The following is an 18,110-nucleotide window of genomic DNA, read 5'->3' as shown; positions in this document are numbered from 1 at the left end:
CTCAGCCCTGACCACCATGGAGGCGTCTGCGTGTGAACTTGGAGAGGACAGGCTTCCGTCACTTCCTTTTTCATCCTCTCGAGGATCCGTCTTAAAAATCTTCTTCCAGCTGGCACTGATGGCCCATGCCTGTAATCCTAGCTACTCAAGAGGCTGCCTAGTAAAAAAGAGACCCTTGTTGTAAGGGGAGGTGTGCACCATTTCCCCGTCAGCCAGGCTGAAGAGGACTTGGTTGCCCTTCCCAGGTGTTCAGCCCAAGTAAAACCTGCTGGGTTGTTGACTTCACCTTTTTGCTCTTTCTCTTTTCTCACACCTGGCCCACCAGCATTGGTATCACCTGGATGAGTTAGAAATGCTGGATCTTAAATGTAACATTGGAGATGATCAGAAAACCATTTTTCTTTTCCTTCCTTCCTTCCTTCCTTTCTTTCTCTTTCTCTCTCTCTCTCTCTCTCTCTCTCTCTCTCTCTCTCTCTCTCTGTCTCTCTCTTTTTCTTTTGTCGGTTGTGGGGCTTGATCTCTGGGCCTTGGTGCTGTCCCTCAGCTCTTCAGCTCAAGGCTAGTGGTCTACCACTTGAGCCACAGCGCCACTTCTGGTTTTCTGGTGGTTTATTGGAGGTAAGAATCTCATGGACTTTCTTGCCCAGGCTGGCTTTGAACCGAGAGCCTCAGATTTCATCCTCCTGAGTAGCTAGGATTACAGGCATGAGCCACCAGTGCCTGGCTACAGATAACCATTTCTAACTCAGCCTAATTAGATGAATCAGGGCCGGCCTCCACCCCCTGCCCCAGAGCTCTGTGTACAAGGATGAGCTGGAAGGCCCACCTTAGGCTGCCAGCAGGCTGTTCCCGAAGGCTCTAGAGGCTGAGCCAAATGGCCAGTTAGCTTAGGTGGGAGGGTAGGCTTCAGGCTCCATCATCAATCCAGGACTGTTGGGCTAACACCACAGGTAGCCTGCCTTACAGGGGCTTCCTTGGGACCTAGGCTGCAGGATGGGGCACCCATGTTTGGTGCTCAAGGGACACGCAGTTGTTTTCTGATTCTGAGGAGCGGTGTTGGCTGTTAGAGCTAGTTACCTCATTGCCATATTCCCTGACTTGTTCGCTATCTGCTGAAGGGATGTGTCTCAGTGGTGGAGAGCTTGCCTGGAATGTGCAAGGCCCCATTCAATCCCAGCCTCCTCCCATCCCCCCAAAAAGATGGGAGGGGTGTCAGGAAGTACAAGAAGAAGGAATGAGAACTTGATATCTGTGGTACCCTTGAGTGGCTCTTAAAAAAACAGGGGCAGACTGAGAAAAAGGCAGTCTGGAAGAGACACTCACTGCGCGGCTCTGTTTGTATAACTCGTGTTTTATTGTGCACAGCTGTAGCGGGCTTTGAACTCACGGCTTCATGTTCTTGCTTGAAGGTTTCACTCAAGACCTGAAGATTTACCACTTGAGCCATGTCTCCATTTCTGGCCTTTTTGGTGATTCATTGGAGATAAGAGTCTTACAAGGCTTTCCTGATGGGGTTGGTTTCAAACTGTGAGCCTCAGATCTCAGCCTCCTGAGGAGCTGGGATTACAGGCATGAACTACAGGTACCTAGCTTTGTGTAAGTCTTGAATGGATACAATGATAGAAATGACAACTGGATGAGTTGCATGCCAGGATCATGGATTGGGTCCCAGGGGTGCGGGAGTGACTAGAAAGGGAAAGTCTTTGTGGTGACCATAGAGTGGCTGTGCTGGTGTTGACACAGAGCTGAACACAGTTGTACTAACGTGGACTTCCTGGGCTAGACTTACGTAAGGCGTCACCGGTTGGGATGAGGCCCGGTGGAGGGGACACAGAACTTCGTTGGACTGCCTGCCGCTTCCTGCCAATCTGCAATTGTTTCACAACACAAAGTGAAAGAAAAATAAAAACAAACCCCTGAATAATGAACAGGAGATGGCAGGGGTCTAGTGAGAAGCAATCTTAGGACCATAATAGCCGTCAAGCCTTGTTGCAAGGGTTGGTTTGGTTTCTTGCCAGGAGCCAGCTTTTCTGAGTTGTCCTTCGAGGTTCCCCTCCCCTCCCCTGCCCAGTTATTTTTTGCTTTTCTTGGTGGTACGAGGAATTGAACTCAGGATCTCACACTCGCTGGGCAGGTATGCGACCACTTGAGCTCAGCTCCTTACCCCTTTCGTATCAGTGCTTTTCTTTTCTTTTTCTTTTGTTGGTTGTGGGGCTTGAACTCTGGGCTCGGGCACTATCCCTCAGCTCTTCAGCTCAAGGAGAGCACTCTACCACTTGAGCCACAGCACCACTTCCAGTTTTCTGATGGTTTATTGGAGATAAGAGTGTCACAGACTTTCCTGCCTGTGCTGGCTTTGAACCACAATCCTCAGATCTCAGCCTCCTGAGTAGCTAGGATTAGAGGTGTGAGCCATCTGCGCCCGGCTTGTATCAGTGCTTTTCAAGGTAGGGTCTTGCATTCTGCCAGGGCCAGCCTGGCTATGACACTCATGGATTTGCCTGGGAATGTCAGGCATGAACCATGATGCCCAGCCAGCATGCTTTCTCCATTATTGAGAGGGCAAGTGTGTGATATCAAGCGCAGCCACTGAGTCAGATGGAGTTTTAATGAATTTTTATCCCTGGGTTGGCCTTGATCCTTGACCCTTCTAGCTCTACCTCTCAAGTAGCCAGGGATTACAAGTTTGTGCCACTGCACCTGGCTAGGTGTTTTGTTCCCTAACGGCCTTGCATGGATGCAAACCAGAATGTTTTTTTTTTTTTAATCACACTACAGGGCATGACTATAACACCCCAATATCCACAGGTAGTAGTAACACGAGCGTGGTATGTCACCGGTGGAGAAGGCCCCTCATTTCAGAGCTGAGGAAACAGATGCAGGATGCATAAGAGGCTGACCAAAGTCACCAAGCAGCGGCAGGCAGAAGCAGGCCCAGGGATGAGAGGTGGTACCTTACCCTGGGCCCCCTCCATCACACATCACACCAACCAGCCTCCTCCCCGCAGCTCTTCATCCTGAGGTCTGGGGCCAGCATGGTAATTCAGAACTCCCTCAGAAGCTCAGCTCTGCAAAGCAACAGCCAGAGAACACAGAGATCAAGATCAGGGCGTCTCTTTTAATTGCCTATTCATGCAGACAGATTGTCTTTTCATATTGGGAGCTAAACTTGGAGATGTGTCCTTTCTCAGGGCCCTGGTTCCCTGCCCGCCTCATCAGCCATGTGAGCTCAAGTGCACAGTGATTGTGACTTCTATTTTTTCCTCCCAAGCAGGAAGTTCAAAATCTGCTGGGTTATATTTAAATGAGGGTGAATGAAATAAATAGGATCCTACCAGCCACCACCGGGGGCTGCCTGCTCTGAAGGCCAGTGCTGCTGTAGTCAAGGCCTTGGCCGGGAGGGAGGGAGGTGACATTAAATTTCATCACAGGAAGGGTTCTCCATGCAGGTTTGGGGGGTTGAGTCGCTGTCCACATGGCGGCAAAAGACGTGTGAGCACCAAGCTGGGGCCTGAGACTAAGGACATTCCTTGGGATTCTTATGTCAACAGAGCCAAACATTCCTGAGTTTATCTGACTCATAGAAAAACAGCAGAACTTGATTTTCAGAGATTTTTTTTTTTTCTGGTGGTCCTTGGGGCTTGAACTCAGGTCCTGGGTGCTGTTCCTGAGCTTTTTTTTTTCCTTCCCTTAAGGCTGGTGCTGTACCACTTGAGTCATAGATTCAATTTAGGGTTTTCTCTTTTTTTTTGGTGTTTTATTGGAGATGAGTCTCGTGGACTTTCCAGCCGTGGTTGGCTTCAAACTGAGATCTTCAGATCTCAACCTCCTGAATAGCTAAGATTACAGGCATGAGCCACCAGTGCCCAGAAAACTAACTTTCTTTCTTTCTTTCTCTCTCTTTCTTTCTTTCTATTTTTGTCGGTCGTGGGGCTTGAACTCTGGGCCTGAGTGCTGTCCCTGTGCTCTTCAGCTCAAGGCAAGCACTCTATCGCTTGAGCCACAGCGCCACTTCTGGTTTTCTACTGATTTATTGGAGAGAAGAGTCTCATGGACTTTCCTGCCTCGGATGACTTTGAACTGAGATCCTCAGATCTCAGCCTCCTGAGCAGCTAGGATTACAGGCGTGAGCCACTAGCACCTGGCTCCAGCAAACTTTCATAGATTTTTAAAAAAACATTTTGCTTCACTGAACTGGGAACAAAAATTGCAAATGAGCTCAGTTTCAAGGCGAGACTTCCCCACATCCTCTTGGGCTAAGTTTGTAAAGACCTGGAGAATCACAAACCATCATGGATATTGCTATTGTAGAAAGTGCTAGAAACAAAGGGCAAACTCATTAACCTTCCTTTTCTTGTATGAATTGTCAATTTCTCCTTCTATTGTTTAGTCTTAGAAGCTTGGAAATGCCTTCTTTTTGCTATTAACAGTTGCAGGGACCATACCAAATGCCTCCTTTAATTCTTCTGACAACCCTATTAGCCCACTAATAAGCTCAAGTTGTCAAATGAGGGAACCAGATGGGTTGTCGAATGTCTCAAAATTAGTCAGGGGCAGAACTGGGTGGAGAAAGGGGGTGGGGGGGTCTCAGAGGCTCGAGGATGGAGACCAGGGGACAGGGCTGCCAGACGTGTGTGTGCGTGTTTGTGCGTGCGTGCACGCGCAGTTGGTGGGGGGGGGCACTGATCAGAATGAGGAGTTAGGAAAATACTTGTGTGTCCTTCATTGGTGACTCAAAGTGACAAGTGCCCATGTGGGTGGAGAAGATGGGCACCAAACTCAGAAGAGGGAGGCCCCAGGGCCAGTGGAATTTCCTCCAGAACCCATTAGCCACGCAGCCTGGGGTGAGGGGGTCTGCTCTGATACAAGGGTTTATTTATTTTTTTGGGTCCAGTCGTGGGGCCTGAACTCTGGGCCTGGGCGCTGTCCCTCAGCTCTTCAGCTCAAGGCTAGCGCTCTACCACTTGAGCCACAGCGCCACTTCTGGCTTTTTTTCTTTTTGCTTATGTGGTGCTGAGGAATTGAACCCAGGGCCTCAGGCATGTAAGGCAAGGGCTCTACCACTGAGCCACCTTCCCAGCCCCGGTACAAGGGTTTTGACAACACCCGCCTCTACCCCAGCTGGAGGAACACTTTTTGCCTGGGGCTTTACATTTAAAAAAAAAAAAGCAGTGTGAGATTCAATCCCAGAATCTCACGGTTCCCCCATTTCCACTTAGCATGTATGGCTGTGCGTCCTTCTTGCTGCTGCTCAGGCCTCTGACATGGGGTGTACCACCTGCTCTCCATGGTGGAGGATTCTCTCCCAAGAATGGATGCTATTCAGGTAGGTTATTTGAAGATGGATGACCTTGAAGGAGGGCCCCAAAGCCAAGTGGGAGCCCTTGGGTTAAATCCCCAAACTCAATCCTTCCAGGGGGAGGGGGAGGGAAGCGGAGTACCTCCCCACCCCCCAGATGCCAAGGGCTCTGTGGGGGCTCTGTGGAGGCCTGGCTGACAAAGCTGCCGGGTGAGCCAAATACATGGTAGATCAACTTCCTAAGAAGCATGACTCAAATGGCTCACTTTCCCCAAGGCTATGCTGCAGGGGTACATTGTCAGAAATAAATGGCGCCTCTATTCTCCAGGACCCACTCAGGGTGCTGGCCTCCAGCTCTAGGTTGTTTCTGTTGCTTCTTGAAGAAGAAATTGGCCAGGACTGCTAGGTGGGGTGTGAGGTCATTCTGGGAGGTGGGTAAGGTCAGTTCTTTGTCCATCATCACTGGTCCAGATGCCCTCCTTCCCCAAGTTCTCTCTGAAGTAAACAGGCTTTTGTCTTGCTTCTAGTAGGCTTTGAGGATTAGGGGTATTCATCTGTACATTGGCCTGGGTTGATTCTGGGCCAGGGAAGGAATCAGAACAAACCAACTAGGGCCTCAGAAGGGGAGTTAGACCCAGTGACCTCAGTGATGACGGCAGCTAAGCATAGGCTCTGCCCTGTCGCAACCGCCTAGACCAGCAAGGAAGACGCGACACCGAACTCTTCTCTCTGCAGTTTATTCAGGACCTTTGAGCAATCTTCTGACCCCCACCCCGGGGAGAATTCCCCACAGCCTTAAGTACCCGCTGGGTAGCCAACCCTGATACGCCACGTGGGAACCACCAATAGGTCCAGGTGTGCGGAAGCAAGCCAGATTCTTTGCCTTAGCCATATAAGGAGTTGTTTACCACAGAGAGCACTCGCCATCGGGAAGGTGGAGGGCGGAAGCCGCCGCCATCTTCCAGGTGCGGCTGCACGCAGCTCTCTACACTGCCCCTCTCTGGACCCTCAAAATCCCATTGCAGAATGCTGCCACCATCCAGTAGCCTCCATGTTGCTCTTTGTGGGGACACACCAATTGCGATGACTTGTCTGTCTTCATCTCCCACCTACTCCCCCAAAGCATCATCAGTGCACTCAAGGGCACCTTTTTGCCTTGCCGATGAGGTTCCCCAAAGCAGGTAACAGGTACTGCTGCAGCAGCCCAGGTGGCTGCACCGATGGTGACGTACCCCCAGTGCGTCACCCAGCAGTGTGTACAGGCCCCCGGGCCTTGTCATTCCCATCCACTGCCAGCCACACGAGCCTCTGCCTTCTGTCTAATGTGTTCATTCTACAGGGCCACACTTTTCCTTTCCTTCCTTCCTTCCTTTCTTTTCTTCCTTCTCTTCCTGCCTCCTTTCCCTCTTCCTTCCCCTCTTCCTTCCCCTCTTCCTTTCCTTCCTTCTCTCTCTCTCACTCTCTCTCTCTCTCACTCTCCTCCTCTTTCTTTTTTCATGCCAGTACTGAAGCTTAAACTTAGGGTCTCATACTTTCACTTGGCTTTTTCCACTCAAGGCTGGTGCCCTGCCAGTTGAGCCACACCTCCAATTCATGCTTTTTGCTGGTTAATTGGAGATGAGTCTCCTAGACTTTCTTGCCCAGGCTGGTTTTGAACCAATATTTTCACATTTCAGCCTCTTGAGTAGCTAGGATTGCAGGCGTGAGCCACTAGCAAGCCAGTTTCTTCTCGGAAGGGCATGTTCAGGTCTGAGATCTTCACCGCAAATCACATCAACACCATAACATTTGGGAAAATTATTTCTTTTAATGACAGAGAAAGCACACCAAACTGTAACAGGCCCCAGTGGGAGTTGCCAACGCACGGATCAAATGACTAGAGGCCCCAAGCTAGCATTAGACATTCACAGAGAAGTCAGCTGAGGTTGGGTGTGTATGGGGGGGGAGGGGGACATCCGATCACACAGAGTCTCTGAAGACACAGGCAATGGGCACACCGCACGCTGTGTGTCTGTAACTTGGCATCCTCCGGCAATTGTAGCCTTCCTCCTTGGGTGATGGGCTGGGGAGAGGTGTGCAGATGCCCACGTAGAAGAGGCCACGTGGATCCCCATCTCAGAGGAGCCTCCAGACTCTGCAGACAGATGTGAACTAGGGCTTGACACCAGTCCTTCCGGCAGGAGCTCAAGGAGTCGACAGGATAGTCTCCACTCCTTTAGAATCTAGGGTCTGGTACAACTTCCCAAAGGCATGCTAGGAAATAGGTTTACCAACCAAGCCTTGTCTTCCCACAGAGTGAAAGTCTTTCTCCGGCTTTTCACAGACTGTATCTAGGTTTCAAATGAAAAGGCAGGAAGGAAAAAAAGAAAAAAGAAAGGCTGCCAACTCAAAAGTTATTTGGAATATTGTGGCACTTCACCAATCTCTTTTGCTTATATATATATAATATATAATATATAATATATGGCAGAGCAAAGAGAACCCTGTCAATAAAAGCTTTCATTATAGATAACCCTGTGCTGTACACCGCGGAATACACAAAGTCTCCTTCCTATCATACATATTTTGCTTTAAAAATATTCTAACGCGGTCATCTTCTCTGGCTAGTAACAAATTATTCACATCTTCTGAGAATACTGAGAAAACTCTGGGATTAATAGGAAATTCTCTGACGTGCTTTCCCCTCCCCCTCCCTCCCCCCGCCCCCCAAATCCTCTTTGAACACATTCTGTAAAAGCATCCCAAAGTCATTCCTAATTAGGAAAAGAACAGGAATAGATTTGTTTTTCCCAAATGCACCTTTACCAAGAAGTGATAGAACATTTGGATCTTGGCAAAAGAAATAAAAAAAAAATGAAGCACAAACTTAACAATCGTCCAAGTTCGGCCCCATGCAAATGTGTGTTTGATTATTATTCGGGGTGCTTTCTTCACACCCTAAAGAGCATGCAAATCATTTTCAACTATTGGATTAGAGATAATTATTGGCAGTGCACCTCTTTTGTATAACCGTGATCGCTAAGGCAGGATTATTTCATCTTGAATATCAGCAGGAATTCATCGGACGTATAGTCTACAGAGATGGACTCGTGACTTTACGGTTTAAAAAAAACAAACAGAAAATAACCTCAAAAACACAGATCTCTAAACACAATTCAGTTGAAAATGAACCATTAAGCTTTTAGAAATACATTGTAGACTACAAGACTGCCCTGTGTCTTTGTTGTTGTTCTATTACGAATATTTTAAAAAGTTCCCACCCCTAAAAATTGGCCAAATGATCTCCATGGGTAAGCGCCTTGCCAATTAACTATCAGGGCTGACACCTACACAGAGGTAGCCACCAAACCAGTCACGGGTACTGGGACTCTCTTCAGGGTCCTACGTCTGCAACAGTCACCAGGAACCTGAGGACTTTTGGGCCTTGGTCCACCCCCTTGAAGGTGGGTCGGGCAGAGTGTGTCTCTGGCGCCTAGATGCTTTCAATTGGAGTTGTTTTGGCTAACAGTTTTGACTTCAAGCTCTGGAGTCAAGTTCCTGCAGACACAATGTCCCTGACCTTCCACAGGAGCCTCTGGGAGCCGAGTTTGCTGATCCGAGAGCTGCTGAGGCAGTGGATGCAGCTCCTTGGCCCAGCTCCCGAAACAGATGCCAAGGAGGGATTTCCATTGGTGTGGAGATTGGGACGTTCCCAGGAAGCATCCGCCATGTTGGAGGCCTCATACCACGGAGCCTTTGGAGGAGGACAGGTGGATGGACTGAATCCTGATGGCCAACGTCCTCTGCAAGTCCTGGAGCACGTCCTGGCCTGTCCCGTCTCCGTTTTTGTCATACAGGAGCTGCTTGAACGCTTCGTTTTCGATGAGGACCATCATGTTTTTGAGGAAGTAACCTTCACAGTATGCAGAGAGCTCGGTGACTCCGAGGAACTGTGGAGAGGGTGGGGATGGTTATGCTTCTGAGGTAAGGATGGGGGGGGCAGGATGGACACACAGGAGACACTGATTCCCCACCCATCGCAGTCCCCTCCCTCAGTCTCCCAGGTATGGCTCTGAAGCTTCCCCACCTAAGGGCTGACATCCATGCTTCCACATCTTTGGCCTTGGGTAAGTCAGCTTGCATCTCTGAATCTCAGTTTCCCAAGCTGCAGAATGAGTGGGGTGGGCCTACCTTTTGGGACTGAATGCACAGGAACCGTGTGGCCAATGAGAGGCCTAGGATGGGGAGGCTGTTAGCAGCATGTCCTATGGAGGCACTAGTTTACACACAGGCATGGGGCCCTGGAGCTGGGAGGGATCTGAGCGATGCTTTCATTCCTTCCACAGGAACCCCACTCTGCGAGTCACAGAGTTCAAGGCCCTCTTCTCTAGGTGGGGAAACTGAGGCTCATAGCTGCCTGTCTCTGGTTCTATGGACAGAGACTCCCCTCTATGACACATGACACGTGTGTTGTAGGTTAAATGTCGCTCAGTACAAGTTAGCCTCAGTGAAGAGTAATGGGCATAATCACTTACATTTATGATATTTGGTACTATTAAATGGTGACTACATGCCAGCTACTCATCTATCTCTACATGAATCATTCCTGAGCCAAATGGGTCTGGAGCTCGACAGACCTCTGGGTCAAATCTGGCCTACCACTTGTTTTTGTAAATAAAGTTTTATTAGAACACAGCTGTGGTGTTTAGACATTATGCATGGCAGTTTCTTCACGACAGAGGGAGAATTAAGTAGGGCTAAAAGCAGCTCTAAGACCTGCAGAATGGAAAATAATATATATATTTTTTTGCCACTTATAGGTTTGCTGATTCTTGTCTTAAAAGGTAATTTTTCTTTCAAAGGTAGAAACCAGGCCTTGCTAATTCCCCTCCCCTCCTTCTTTTTTCTTTTGGCTTTGACGGCACTACAGGGGTTTGAACTCAGGGCCTTCCACTTGCTAGACAAGCACTTCACTATCTGAGCCAGGGACTGACCCGCTCAACTCCCAGCCTGGTAGTTTCCTATTAGATTCTGATGAATACATCTTAGTAAATAACAGGAGGTTCATAAGTACTAGGGATCCCTGGTTCCCCAAATATATGTCCTCTTCATCCTGGGATACAGTTAAGCTTACTGAATTGGCTGGGATTCAATTAGATAAACCAGCTCATCCGTCTTTGTCAAGCAAAGAGACTCTGAAAGAACCTTACAAGCTCCAGGTGCTCTTTATTTCAAGACTGAACAGTCCTATAATTTTGCTAGGAAGAAAAGATTGTGCAGGAATGGGGTGGGTTTCATCTGTGTAAGACCCCTTCAGCTGAGCTGTCTCATTGCTTAGATGAAGTACAGATCCTTGCTGACATTTGAAGCCAGGCCTATTAGCATGAAGCTGCTTGCCTTTCCCAGCGTTCCAAACCAAAAGTTGGTTTCTTGTTTTATCACGTCTTTTACAAAACGAGTGTCAATCTGCCACACAATCTGCCAGCAACAGAGTCCTTGTAGCCTACCATCTTCCATCCACCAGGAGGAGCAGCTCGCTGGAAGGCCAGATCTCACAGAGAGCAGAGGTGAGCTGGGAGGCTGAGGCCGGTGTGTTAGTCCCAGGCCTGCAAGACAGAGCCTGTATGGCTGTATCTCACATCTGCCTGCCTTCCCAGTGGGGCTTACGTTGCACTGGGCTGTGTGAGCCCCACTGGGCTGCATTATCGAATCATGAGATGTGCTGTACTGCTAGGGAACCTCAGGGGATTGAAGTGGGGCTCACTGCCAAGGCGCCAGGCCTGGGAAAGCTACTTGCGGATGTTGGTTTCCTGGGAAAATGTGAGTGACTGTGGGCAAGGGAGGAGGCAGGTGGAGGAACACAGGTGAAGCAGGCTCTTTCTGGGCAGACCGAGGCTCTTCTGAAAAATGATTCGCTGAAGATTAAAAACAAAATCTTAGTCCAGTGAGGTGCTGCATGAAATCTCAGCACTTGGGAGGCTGAGGCAGGAGGAGGTTGAGGACAGCATGGGGCTGGGAAGGTGGTTCAGTGGTAGAGCGCTTGCCTTGCATACCTGAGGCCCTGGGTTCGATTCCTCAGCACCACATAAGCAAAAAGCCGGAAGTGGCGCTGTGGCTCCAGTGGTAGAGCGCTAGCCTTGAGCTGAAGAGCTGAGGGACAGCGCCCAGGCCCAGAGTTCAGGCCCCACGACCAGCAAAAAAAAAAAAAAAAGAGTTGGAGGCCAGCCTGGGCCTGTTTAAAAGCAGAAAGGCATGTGTCCTGAGAAACCAGATTCTGATATAATATTCACTAACCTGAGTATGTGTGTGTGCACGCGCCTGTGATGTAGATTATATTTTTCATTCATGGCTAGCCAGTCAGAAAATCTTTTTTGAATACTGGGAGATTATTGGAAGTATTTTAAACATTTATTAGGCCCAAGAGTCAATACAGAGTTAAGAAGTTGTGTTTTCCAGGGTGAGAAATCAGGACTGTATATCTGGTATACACCCCAATAATGGGAAGGCAGGGACCTGAAGAACAGACATTTCAATCCTTGTTCATAGCGGTATTACTCACAGTGGCCAAAATGTGGAAGCAACTCAAGTCTCTACTAACAGATGACCGGATAAATAAAATGTCATTTACACATATACATATGCATGGAAAGAGGCCTGTTGTGGAATATTACTCGGCCTTAAAAAAACAGATAAACATAACGCACACTACAGACTGGATGAACCTCGAATATACGAGGCTGAGGGAACTATGCCAGTCATAAGAAGAACAAATTATGCATGAAATGCTTCCACTTCCAGGGGGCCTCTAGTGTAGTGATGGTCACACACCATGTGCACTGTGCATACCGCCACTAAACTGTACACTTAAAAAGGGTTAAAGTGGTGAATTCTTTGCTGTGCATACTTTTCAATACTGAAAAATTCTCAGGATTAGCTGTGTGACCTTAAGTAGGATACTGTGCCTCTCTGGGCCTCTGCCATCTTACTATGACATGAGATTATTGGTGGCATTTACCCAAAAGGTTGTAAGGATTTCAGATGGCGATACGCAGGCTCTTACTTAGTGCAAGAGCCACACGTTAAAAGGGCTCACTGAATGTTAAATCTTTTGGTTTTGTTTTTGGAGAAAGGGTCTTGGTATGTAGCTCAGGCAAGCCTCAAACTCTCTATGAGGCCCAGACTGGTCTTGAACTCACTACCTTACTCTCCTATCTTAGCCTCATGTGTGCTGAGATTACAGACATGCATCAATACAATGGCTTCTGAAGTTTTTCATCTTTGGTACTGGTACTGGGTCTTGAACCCAGGGCCTGGATACTGTCTTTTAGTCAAGGCTGGTGCTCCATCACTTGAGCCACATAGCTTTTTTAGCTGGTTAACTCTAGATAAGAGTCTCACGGATTTCCCTGCCCAGGCTGATTTTTGAACTGGGATCCTGAGCCTCTTAAGTAGCTAAGATTACAGGCGTGAGCCACTAGCACCTGGCTGCGGATGCTGATTGTCTTCAGGTGAGAAATAAGAACAGATTTTTCCACAATGAGCGTGTTCCTCATGTCGGGTATCCCCGTGGGGCTGTGGGAGCAGGGGACAGGGACACTGCGCACCAGTTTATGCAAAGAGAGGAAAATTTGTTTAAAACAAATTCCTGTTCCATCGTTTCTTCCTAGCAGCTCATGAAACAAAATGCAATGGAACCCGGGACCGCTACCTGGCCTCTCTGCTTCCTTGTCCCCCTGTGAACAAACCCAGTGCTGGAATCCATATGTACAGAAGGGGCTGGGAGGTTGAGGGGTAGGGCGATGTCACTGGAGCATGTGCAACAAACACAAGGTGTCTGGGCCCCCGGGAAATGCTGGGGACCCTGCCCAGGTCTGTAAAATGTCCCTTCTAGGCCATGCTGAGCCAGAGGAAGGCTCCACTGGGCATGGCAGATCTGAGAGGTGCTGCTCTAACGTTGAGCTTCTGGGTCCCTACTTTGCCTGTATTCTGGAGGGAGAGATGGTTAGGGATTGTGGATCTGAGCAGACAGCAGACCTGGTAAAGAAAGCTTAAGCATGTGTCCAGGCTGGGGACATGGAGTCTGTCCACCACTGCAGCACCTGCTAAGGGGGGGCCATTGTAAGGGAGGGGCTCACCTTGGCGTGGTTGTAAATGTCCACACAGTTGTCAGTGTTGATGCTCTTTGCGCAGATAATCTCGCAGTGTCGCTGCAGGGCCTCTAGCTGGAAAAACTTGGCAGCAGACAGGAGCTAAAATCGTACAAAGCGCCCGTGAGAAGCAGGGAGGCTGAAGACAGGGGAGTAACAGGCACGGAGGAGCAGCGGTGAGAAAAATCGCTCTCCACTGAGCTGTGTGTGCAGTGAGGGTCAGAAAATGAAGTGCTCGAATCGAAATCACTGGGGTTTGAATTCAGGGCCTCAATACTCCCTAGGCAGGTGCTCTACCACTTGAGCCACGCCCACAGCTCCTTTTACGTTCTGAGTAGGATCATGCTTTTGTGTCTAGGCTGGCCTGGACTGTGATCCTCCTATTTATGCTGTCTAGCTGAGATGACAAGTGTGAATTACTGCTTTGCTCATTAAGATGGAGGTCTCACAAACTTTTGCCAATGTTGGCTTTGAACCTCCTATTGCATAGCTAGTCTGACATGCTTGAGCCCTCTAGCCCTCTGGAGAAACCTGTTCTATTTGGGAGAATCAGGGAGTGAGGGAGGACCACCAGCCCAGAACCTCCACCCAAAGGCAACCAGGAGCAGGTCTCCCCCAAAGCTGCTGACACAGCAGTTTATGGAGCTATCACTCATCCAATGGGAAGCCAGGAGAGCCAATGATGCGGTGAGCTCCTTACCTCCATGATCTCGTTGTTTTTAATGAGGAGCGACTCTGGGCCACCGTAGTAGAGATACTGCATGACCAGCTAGCAGGAAGAGAGATCACAGTGAGCAATGCTTGTCCCACAACCATCTCAACTGTAGAACTTCACCCACTTCTGTATGGGGCCATTTCCTGTCAGTACCTCGACTCTGTTCCCTGGGGTTTCCAGCCCCTCCCTCCCCATCTCCAGGATGGGTTTCTCATGCATGGATGCTGGCTCTGGGATATCTGTGTGCCTCCAGCTCCACCTGACCTTGCAGGTGACATGGCCTCAGCCCCCTGCACCCATGGGATGCTGCCCTGGGAACACAGCCTGCTCTGACCTCTTCCAAACCAGCTCCTTATTACAACATGACTGGATCCCAGACAAAGCCATCAAGGGGCTTTTATGTGCACTGATGGTGGTGATGATGGCCCAAGCCAGGCTATCTTTTGAGCCATGTGATCCTGGATGTCCAAACCCTGGGCCAACTGCCAGAGTTTTCCCAGTGGGTGTCCCTTGAAGGGAGTGTGGTTAGTGGATGTGTCTGAATTCCACGTCACCACATCCCCATGACAACCAAGTGTTCGTTTTTATGCACAGACTCTCTGGTTTGCTCCAATCTCTTCTACTCCCCTTTGTCTTCCTCTTGTACGCTTGATAAAACTGGCTTGGCCCTGCTTGGCTCCAGGGCAGCTGTGTTGGACAAATCTGTGCACTGGTTATACCCTGGGTTTGGGTGCTCATAAACCAGGGGGTAGCCCGTGCTGCTGTGACCAACATAGACAACCTTTACCCTTTAGGTTCCTTGCTATGAACTCGGGCGACCTGCCTGACTGTCTGTTGTAGCTCTGCCACTGAGAAGCTAGATGACCTGAATAAAGTCAGACACAGTGTGCCTCAGTTTCCCTGTGTTTAAGTGGGGATGGGACTCCCTTCCTCATGGGGTTATGGTGAGGACCATGGGCCTGGCACAGGCCAGTGCCTAATCCATGCCTGCTTTTCTCCAGGCCCCAGGAGGCGCTTTCCAATGGCTTTGAACCTACTTCTTGTCTGTGTGCAATTAAAGCAGTTGCTTCCAAAATATCATTCATGACTGTACTGAGATAAAGTCACAGAAGACAAAACACAGGTATTTAACATGGCGGATGCAGTAGTTTTCAAGATACTCAAAATGTTGTACAATCACCCTAGTAGAAGTGTGTGTGTGTGTGTGTGTGTGTGTGTGTGTGTGTGTGTGTGTGTGTGCTTCACACTCTTCTTCAGCTTTTTCATTTAAGGCTGGTGCTCTACCACTTGAGCCACACCTCTACTTTTTTGCTGGTTAATAGGAGATCAGAGTCTCATGGACTTTCCTGTCTGGGCTGGCTTTGAACCTTGATCTTCAGATCTCAGCCTCCTGAGTAGCTAGGATGACAGGTATGCTGAGTCCAGCTAAAATTCCAGAACATATAATACCATCCAAAGGAAATATCAAATTAGCGGTCACTCCAGCTCCGGACAAGCACCATGGATGGAACTACTTGGACCTGTGTCTATGGACGACCTGCATCAGAGTCTCCCTGCACTCCTCTTCCAGCCCCAGACTCTTTTTTTCACTGCTCATACTTTGATTTAAACTCAGGGTCTTAAAACTTAAAGCTGTCCCTTAGCATTTTCTGCTTAAGGTTAGTGCCTTAAGTCACAGTTCTACTTCTGGCTTTTTGCTGGTTAATGGGAGATAAGAATCTCATGGGCTTTCCTGCCTGGGCTAGCTTCAAATTATGATCCTCAGCTTTCAGCCTCCTGAGCAGCTAGGATTATAGGCATGAACTACCAGTGCCTGGTAAGTAAGTCCTTGCCCTGGGATGCTCAGATCTCCTTGCTGCTCCCTACCCTGCTTCCATGGGCCAGGCCCTGTCCTCAGTAGAGAGTTAGGATCCAGATGTCTCCCGCATTGCTGTGGCTGTGCCTGGCACAGAGCAATCATGAGGTCCTCTCCCTCATATGGATTGCTTTTTCCTTTTTGTGACTGCAGAGCTGGTGATGGCCTTGTAGACTTTCCATCCTCACACCTAGGCAGAGTCATAAGCGTCCAGAATACCCCATGTACAAATGCCAGGCTAGTGGCCTCATTAAAATCAATTTACTCCAGACAGGCACTGGTTGCTCACACCTATATTCTTAGCTATTCAGGAGGCTGAGATCTGAATATTCTGGTTCAAAGCCAGACCAGGCAGGAAAATCCATGAGACTCTTATCTTCAATTAACTACCAAAGAGCCAGAAGTGGAGCTGTGACTCAAGTGGTAGAGGGCTAATCTTGAGCAAAAATGCTCAGGAATAGCACCCAGGCCCTGAGTTCAAGCCCCAGGATTAGCGTACACACACATAGGCATGCACTCACACAAATCAATGTTACAACCCACCTGCCTGTTAGAAAGGCCAAACCAATAATAATAATAATAATCAGAGCTACAACCATACCGGCCCCAATCTCGGCTCACCTTTCACTCTACCATGCTATCTTATTTATTCCAGGTGGAGTCACGGCCTTCAGAGACTGCTTATTGTCAGGGGGAAATCTTGAGGCTCACGGTCACTTGCAGTTCCTACCACACAAGGGGGTGAACTGATCCCTTATTAGGCCCAAGGGCCTGGTGATGGAGGTGTTTTTCTTGGCAGCTGCCAACAGCCCAGAGCAGGGGTCTGAATGGCGGGTGCTCACAACCTGGCAGACGCCAGGTGTAGTCCCAACAGACTTTGGATGCTGAACAGCCTGGGGGTGGGAGGGTGGGGGTGGTTGTGTGGGGAGGAACTCCAACACAGCTTCATTTACTTAAACCTGTCTGGCAGCATGGAAGTGGTATAAACAGCCCCCCCCGCCCCCGGCCAGCCTCCCTGTGGGTTCTTCCCTGCTTTAATTCAAGCCACAAATGGGGCTTTTCTCCTTTTACAGGAAGGGGTAGGCACACGGGTCAGTCCCCAAGGACTTGTAAATCTTCCCTTCCTGTTCCAGGGACTTGTGGCTAATGTGGCCAGGAACCCTTCCGCAGTCAAAAGCAATCACTGATCTGGGGATTCCTTTCCTGTGCGGGTCTCATTCACGAGTCTGCTTGACAAACATTCACCCTGGGCTTTCTCTGAGCCAAGTCCTTATTAAAACAACCTCCACCTCCACAATTATCCAGGCTTTAATGGTCAAAGGGCCCTCTGGAGAGCACTGGGGCAAGACGTGTGGTTTCCTGCTCAGGCTCCACATACTAATGGGCCTTAGGATTCTCTCTGTAGGGCTGAGTGACTTTGGGGAGGGCCCAGGTGGCCGTGAGAGGGAGGAAGGGAAGAGAACTGGACTGGTCTCATACTCAGCTTTGTAAGGAGCAGCTGTGGGAATCTGGGCCAGTTCTCCCAACCACACATGCTGTGTGTGTGTGTGTGTGTGTGTGTTTTGTGGGGCTTGAACTCTGGGCTTGGGTGCTGTCCCTGAGCTCTTTAGCTCAAGGCTAGTGCTCTACCACTTGAGCCACAGTGCCACTTCCGGTTTTCTGGTGGTTAATTGGAGATAAAGGGTCTCACAGACTTTTCTGCTCAGGCTGGCTTGGAAACGAGAGCCTCAGGTCTTGGCCTCCTGAGTAGCTAGGGTTACAGGTGTGAGCCACCAGCTACACACACTTTTTTTTTTTTTTTTGCCAGTTGTGGGGCCTAAACGCTGGGCCTGGGTGCTGTCCCTCAGCTCTTCAGATCAAGGCTAGCACCTTACACAGCACCACTTTTGGCTTTTTCTGCTTATGTGGTGCTGAGGAATAGCATCCAGTGCTGAGGAATGGAACCCAGGGCCTCATGCATGTAAGGCAAGCACTCTACCACTGAGCCACCTTCCCAGCACTCACTTGTTTTTTGTGCACCAGTACTGGGGCTTAACTCAGGGACTAGGTGCTATCCCTTAGCTCTTTCTTTTTTCTTTTTTTTGTCGGTTGTGGGGCTTGAACTCTGGGCCTGGG

The 18,110-nt window shown here is 49.2% G+C and overlaps 1 protein-coding gene across 1 annotated transcript in view; it reads right to left on the bottom strand.

Moving 5' to 3' along the window:
• Positions 1-7,099: 7,099 nt before the first annotated feature.
• The window catches only part of LOC105987797 (ankyrin repeat and BTB/POZ domain-containing protein BTBD11-like), a 110,993-nt gene continuing 99,982 nt past the window's right edge, over positions 7,100-18,110 (bottom strand). Inside the window, exons 14-17 of the mRNA XM_013019168.1 lie at positions 14,787-14,901; positions 14,126-14,194; positions 13,414-13,527; positions 7,100-9,228 (exon numbers count right to left, since the gene is read on the bottom strand). Of these exons, the coding sequence (XP_012874622.1) occupies positions 9,019-9,228; positions 13,414-13,527; positions 14,126-14,194; positions 14,787-14,901 (508 nt within the window). The 3' untranslated portion in view covers positions 7,100-9,018. The remainder of the gene's footprint in view (positions 9,229-13,413; positions 13,528-14,125; positions 14,195-14,786; positions 14,902-18,110) is intronic.

This window comes from Dipodomys ordii, unplaced genomic scaffold (assembly GCF_000151885.1).
Source record: "Dipodomys ordii isolate 6190 unplaced genomic scaffold, Dord_2.0 Scaffold3, whole genome shotgun sequence".
Lineage (NCBI taxonomy): Eukaryota > Metazoa > Chordata > Mammalia > Rodentia > Heteromyidae > Dipodomys > Dipodomys ordii.
This window is presented reverse-complemented; position numbering and strand designations above follow the sequence as displayed.